General features: G+C 53.9%; 1 protein-coding gene across 1 annotated transcript in view; it reads left to right on the forward strand.

The window, feature by feature from the left end:
• The window catches only part of TTYH2 (tweety family member 2), a 37,890-nt gene extending 34,488 nt beyond the window's left edge, over nucleotides 1-3,402 (forward strand). Inside the window, exon 14 of the mRNA XM_049637725.1 lies at nucleotides 1,323-3,402. Within this exon, the coding sequence (XP_049493682.1) occupies nucleotides 1,323-1,403 (81 nt within the window). The 3' untranslated portion in view covers nucleotides 1,404-3,402. The remainder of the gene's footprint in view (nucleotides 1-1,322) is intronic.
• Nucleotides 3,403-6,000: the final 2,598 nt, after the last annotated feature.

A 6,000-nucleotide genomic window follows, 5' to 3' on the forward strand; every position in this document is an offset into this window, starting at 1 on the left:
TGCGTTTCTAATGGGTTCACGGGGAAAGCTGGGGCTGCAGGTTGGAGAAGCCCCCACAGTCTGAAGCAGGCTTCCTCCCCCACTCTACTGACGGGCTGGGTCCTTCTGTGGGGGGCGGCTGTCCTGGACGCTGTAGGATGTTTACCTGCATCCCTGGCCTCTGCCCACTCTCCCTACCCCCCAGGTGTGATGACCAGAAATGTCTTAGATGTTGCGAAATGGTTAAGAACCGCTGGGTTAAAGAGCCCCAGCACCCATCCCCGCCGCCCCCCCCAGCTGGAGGCCTGTGCTCCCCAAGCAGTCACTAACGGACGTCCGTTGAGCACACTTTGTGTTAGGTCAGTGCTTCTCCGACTTGGCTGCATTTGGAAGAGCTTTTTGAAAACATGCTGATGGCGGGGCCCCTGGGTGACTCAGTGGGTTAAGCGTCCGACTTCGGCTCAGGTCGTGATCTTACAGTTTGTAGGTTTGAGCCCCGCGTCGGGCTCCGTGCTGACAGCTCAGAGCCTGGAGCCTGCCTCTGATTCTGTGTCTCCCTCTCTCTCTCTCTGCTCCTCCCCCACTTGTGGTCTCTCTCACTCTTTCTCTCTCTCTCTCTCTCAACACTAAATAAACTTTAAAAAAAAGTGCTGGTGGCACTTGAAGGTGGTTAATTTTGTTATGTGGGTTTTACCTCAAAAACAAAACAAAACAAAACTGGTGGGCGTGGCCCGAGCATCAGGAACTGTTAGGCTCCCAGGTGTTTGTAACGTTGGGCCAAGTGTGTGAGATGCGCTGTGTGAGGTGTCTTGCCTGTTTCGTAGCATCTCGTTCTTGCACGGTTACCGCCTGGTGCTCCTAGATCCCTGATTGCAGATGTGGAAACTGAGGCTCGCAGAGGTTGGAAAGCCTCAGCCAAGGTCACGGGATGAGTAAAATGCATAACTGGGATTTGAACCTGGGTCTCTGAATCTCTGGGCCTGTGCCCTCAGCTACTCAGGAGGCAGGTTCCCCAGTGCCTTGGTGCACCCCGACGCTGTCCCCAGTGGCGGTGGTGTGGCCTGGAGTGGACGTGGCAGCCATAGCAGAGGGAGGGTGGCTGGTCTGTGTGTGCATCTCACATCTGATGCTGGAAGCCAGACGTCCTGATGGCCCCGGAACTGGAAGCATGGCTAGCAGTGAAGCCTGCCCAAGCCACTCTGGTCCAGTCCCCACGATGCCTGTGATAAAGACTGGCCCGGCCCCCGATCCCTGAGAAGCCCCGGCCCCTTTGCTAGTACGGTCTGATTTCACGGTAACAGGTGACCCTGTTCTGACTCGTCCCCTCCCCCTCTCTCCCACAGTATTCTCCCAGCATGAGGGCCACCTACCTGTCCGTGGCGGATGAGCACCTGAGGCACTACGGGAATGAGTTTCCAGCCTAACACGCGTTCCGCAGAGGTTCCTGCCTCCTTGATCTGTTTTGGTTTTTAATTAATGCCAACGCACGCATTTCTTCAATAGAAACCAAAGGCGTCTGGAGACTGGACGCAGGACCATGGGATTGGCAGGCTCCTGGGGCTGCAGAGAAGCAGGGAGAGTCAGCCCGGGCTTGGCTGAGATTCCTGACCAAAGGCCCAGGCGGACAGAAGACCCGTGACTCGGGCCAGCCTCTCCCTCCTCTGCTCTCCTGTCCACACCGGAAACGCCCGCAGGTGCTTCGCCACGCCGAAGCGGGGAGCCTCGTTCTGCTCACCCCCACATCCCACCCTCTCCAGTTGGGGAGCGGCAGTAAGGAGGGTCGGGCGTCACCACCTGAGAGCTGTATGGTTCTCATTGCCAGGACCGTGCCTCTTGCTAACATGGCCGGAAGTCCGGGTGACCACCCTCCCTGAGTCCCTCTCTCCTCTCGGCTGCCCACTGATGGGCGGCATTTTCCCGGGGATAAAAGCGGAAGAGCTGATCAGGAGATGCCTTTAAGGGAGGTGATGTCCCTGATGAGACAAGACACTGTCCAAATCAGTGCCCCGGAGCCACCAGACGGACTCTCCCTGGACCACAGAGGGAAGGTGTTGGAGAGGCTGTGTGGTGGGTGGTCCCAGGGCTGGGGGACCACAGCTTCGTCCCTCGTAGGCTCCTCGTAGGTGAGAGCCGGGGGGCAGTGTGGGTAACAGCAGCCACTCTCTGCTCATCCTTTGCGCCCTTCCCCGCCTGTCTTCCATTCCAGAATCGATGCTGTGAGTTCGTTCGCCACAGGTAGGGACAGTCTCAGGTATTAATAGACACTTTGAAAGCGACTTTAACTTTTTTTTCCTCCCAGTGTTTTGAATACTTTGATTATCCAAAGAATTGAAACTCACAGCACATCCAGTTTTTACAGTAGACTTGGGGCTCACTCCTTACCCCCGGCTGCAGATTTGTCTGGCATCGGCCAGGTCTTTAAGCATCTGCAGGGAGGGAGGGTTTTGAAACAAAGTACAAGATCAGTGAGACACGCTGTCCCAAGCTGCTGCTCGATGGGAATGTGGGTTCATCCCAGTCGGAGAGGAGGCCCTTTAAAACAGGAAGGAAGCAAAGAGGGACAGCTGACCAGAGTCCCCTGTTCCGGGGAATGCCCATGTGAATTTGCCCCTCCCTTTTGTCTTTGAGCAAGTTTGCGGTAAAAGGTTTTAGCAAAACGAGACGACTGTGTCTTGACCTGAGACAGGCCTCTTTAATCCCCCCAACCCCGGACCCATCCCGTTGTCCTGGGATGTACCTGCTCGCTGAGAAGGAGCTCGTTGGCCAGGAGGAAATAATGACCCACCGTCCTGCCTGCTGAGGATCCAGGGTTAGGGTCTCTGGTGCTTCTAATCTCCTGTCAACTCAGAGTGCGAGACATGGAACCCCCACAGCCTCGCCCACCCGAAGCCAGGGGCGTGGGGAGGCGTGGCTTGGAACCAGGGCTCCATTTCCGTTTGGGGAGAGCCACTTTGCCATCAAAACACTCACAGCACCGTGGCTGTCCATGCCCAGCCCCGGCCCCAGGACAGAACAGAGCCACGGGGCATCCAGGACTCCTGTCTTACCTGCGTTAACCTCGACATCCCGTGTACCGTAAATATATCTGTGTGGGGCCACGTCGCACGCAGATAGGAACTCCGCGGTGTCAGGATGTTGCTTCTTAACATTTTGTGGTTGGCAACTGTAGAGTTGTTTTTAATGCATGTAAACTAAACTAGAATCCTTCGGGTGGTTCCCGAAGGAGCCAGGTGGGCACACTTCTGCTTGGTACACGTGCGCCCTCACCTGGGGAGAAATAAACCACTTGTACTAAAGCGTGCACTCCGTCTAACTGCCTCCGCTGCGGGAGTGACAGGGGCACCGAGCGCTCCCTTCCAGCTGGGTTTTGGTGGGGAGGGCTTCTCGGCAGATTTCAGTGACTTCGGTGCAAGGATTGAAAGGCGGGATGATTTTTTTCTTGAATGTTATTTTTTAACTTGTTTTTAATGTTTATTTTTGAGAGACAGAGCATGAGTGGGGGAGGGGCAGAGAGAGAGGGAGACGCAGAATGCGAAGCAGGCTCCAGGCTCTGAGCTGTCAGCACAGGGCCCGACGCGGGGCTCGAACTCACGAACTGTGAGATCATGACCTGAGCCGAGGTCGGACACTCAACCGACTGAGCCACCCAGGTGCCCCAAGACAGGACTATTGAAGGGATGTCACAGGACCTCTCGTGTGGCCTCCGGCTACTCTTCAGGACCAAGGACAGGCCTTGTTTCCCCCGCCCCAGTCTTTCTCCCAAGTTCCCCCTGAAGGTCAGTGCTCTTAATGTTGCCAGTAATAAGTAGTGGCATTTATTGAGCACCTGCAGTGTACTGAGGACTGTCCCAGATAGTTATGTGAATTGTTAGTTAAACTTCACGATCCCTCTGGGCTGGGGCACCGAGATGCTCTGTACCCTTCATAGGGCAGGCTCCGGCTCTCTGCCCGTGGCCCTGTGCCGCTGTTGACTCTTGTGTTCAGCAGCTAGGCTCCCAGAAGTGACTGCCTTGCAAGGAACTTCCTGAAGGGAGTGGATTATGCATCCTTTGGGAGCACTTGAGGTGTGATACAGAGGGCTGTGTACCACAGAACATGCCAGACTCAGAACTCTGCGTCCCTCAAAACTGAGCATCAGGACTAGGGCGTTTCTCAAATAGGAATGTTTCCCCCACCCCGTGTAGAGTCACCTTTCTCCCTCGTCTCAGGAAACCAAGAGCACCGGGGAAAAGGCTTGAAGCAGTAGAGAAACCAATCTGATTTCTTTTAAATGTTTCTTTAGTTTTGAGAGAGAGAGAAGCACACAAGAGCGAGCTCGGGAGGGGCAGAGAAAGGGGGAGACAGAGGATCCCAAGTAGCCTCTGTGCTGCCCGCGCAGAGCCCAATGCGGGGCTCGATCCCACAGACCTTGAGATCCTGACCTGAGCTGAAATCAAGAGTCAGACGCTCAACCGACTGAGCCACCCAGGCGCCCCCGCCCCCCATCTGATTTTTTTCTTTAAAGGTAACTGCAGTTCAATGCTCAGATGAGATTCACTTTGGGGGCTTTCGTCGTCTCTGGGAGCTGCAGAGAGACCCGCGCTGCAGGCAGGCCCTGCGTGAAGTGGGAAGGAGGTCACGTGGGGATGCACAGCCGAGGGTGGTTTGGGTCCCCACGTGTGTCACCCGCTCACCCCCGCATTCCTGCCTTGGCCTGCACCAATCTCTCACCAAGGGAAAGGGGTGGGGTGAGAGGGCCTCGGTGCCCAGCACGCCCGTGTTCTGCCTGCCTGGCCCACCAGCACAGCCTTTGGCGTTTCTAAACACCTCTGAACAGCACTGACCCCAGACCCAGGAACCTGCTCCCCGACAGGAAGTAATGAACATCCGGCCCTCTGTAAGGGGAGCCTCTGCCGGGAACAGGTGTGCGTTTGAGTCTGTCGTTCAGGGCCAACTCCCCCGTGTGGAGCGGCGACCGGGTGGTCCTTTCTCCAAAGCTGACTCCTCTCCAGGAGCCCTGAACTGTGCTGTGCCGTGCTTTCGCCCCCTCTAACGTTTCGGGGTCTCGTATTTCAAAGAACTGGGGGCAATATCACTGCCTCTGGGCTCTACAGTGTTGGTGGAGCCATCAGCATTCAAGAGGCCTCGTGTGCCCCCTGACAGATGTACCCAGATCAGGAGAATTTACTTTCCTTTCTTCTCCCTTTCAAATTTCAATTTCCCTCCTTCAAAAATGCATTGATTGCTTATCACAGGAGGCAGCAAACTACCTCCCGTGAGCTTAGTCTGACCTGTTGCCATGTATGGCCTGTGAGCACAGTTTTTGTATTTTTTAATGGTTTTTTTAAAAATCAAATACTTGCAACTGATTTTGACAGTAGAGAATACTAATCCTGAGTCTCATTGAAACAAGGTGTTGTCCCCCTTCCAGAGAATTTCGTTCTCATCAACAGTCCTGTCCTACCAAAAAAAGTATACTCAGCATAATATTTTGAATTTCGCTAATCAACAATGGGGATGTTTTTCTCTTGTCGTATAAGTATCTACGAAATGTCTTTGATTTTTCTCGTTAACCTGCAGCCTAAAATATTTACTCTCTCTTAAAAGTAGTTTGCAGGTTGCTCGCCCCTGGCCTAAGCACATCACCTTCTCTAAATCCTGGGACTACAGAAGTCTCTAAGGCAATTGTGGCCTTGACTTCATAGAGTTTACAAATAGACAAGGCTTCCTGACTCATAGATGGTGCCTCTTCTCTGTTCTCACATGTAGAAAGGGCTAGGGAGTTCCGTGGGGTCTCTTTTATAAGGGCAGGAATCCCATTTACGACAGTTCCACCTTCTTCATGACTAATCACTTCCCAGAGGCCTCACCTCTGAATACCATCACACTGAGCATTAGGACGTCAACATAGAAATTCAGGGAGGACATAACCATTCCAACCATAGCAGGGGTGTATGGGAACTCTTTGCACCATCTTTACAACTTTTCTGTAAATCAAAACGGACAGTGGACAATCTGAAAAGGAAATTTAAAAAATAATTA

Source organism: Panthera uncia, chromosome E1 (genome assembly GCF_023721935.1).
Source record: "Panthera uncia isolate 11264 chromosome E1, Puncia_PCG_1.0, whole genome shotgun sequence".
Classification (NCBI taxonomy): domain Eukaryota; kingdom Metazoa; phylum Chordata; class Mammalia; order Carnivora; family Felidae; genus Panthera; species Panthera uncia.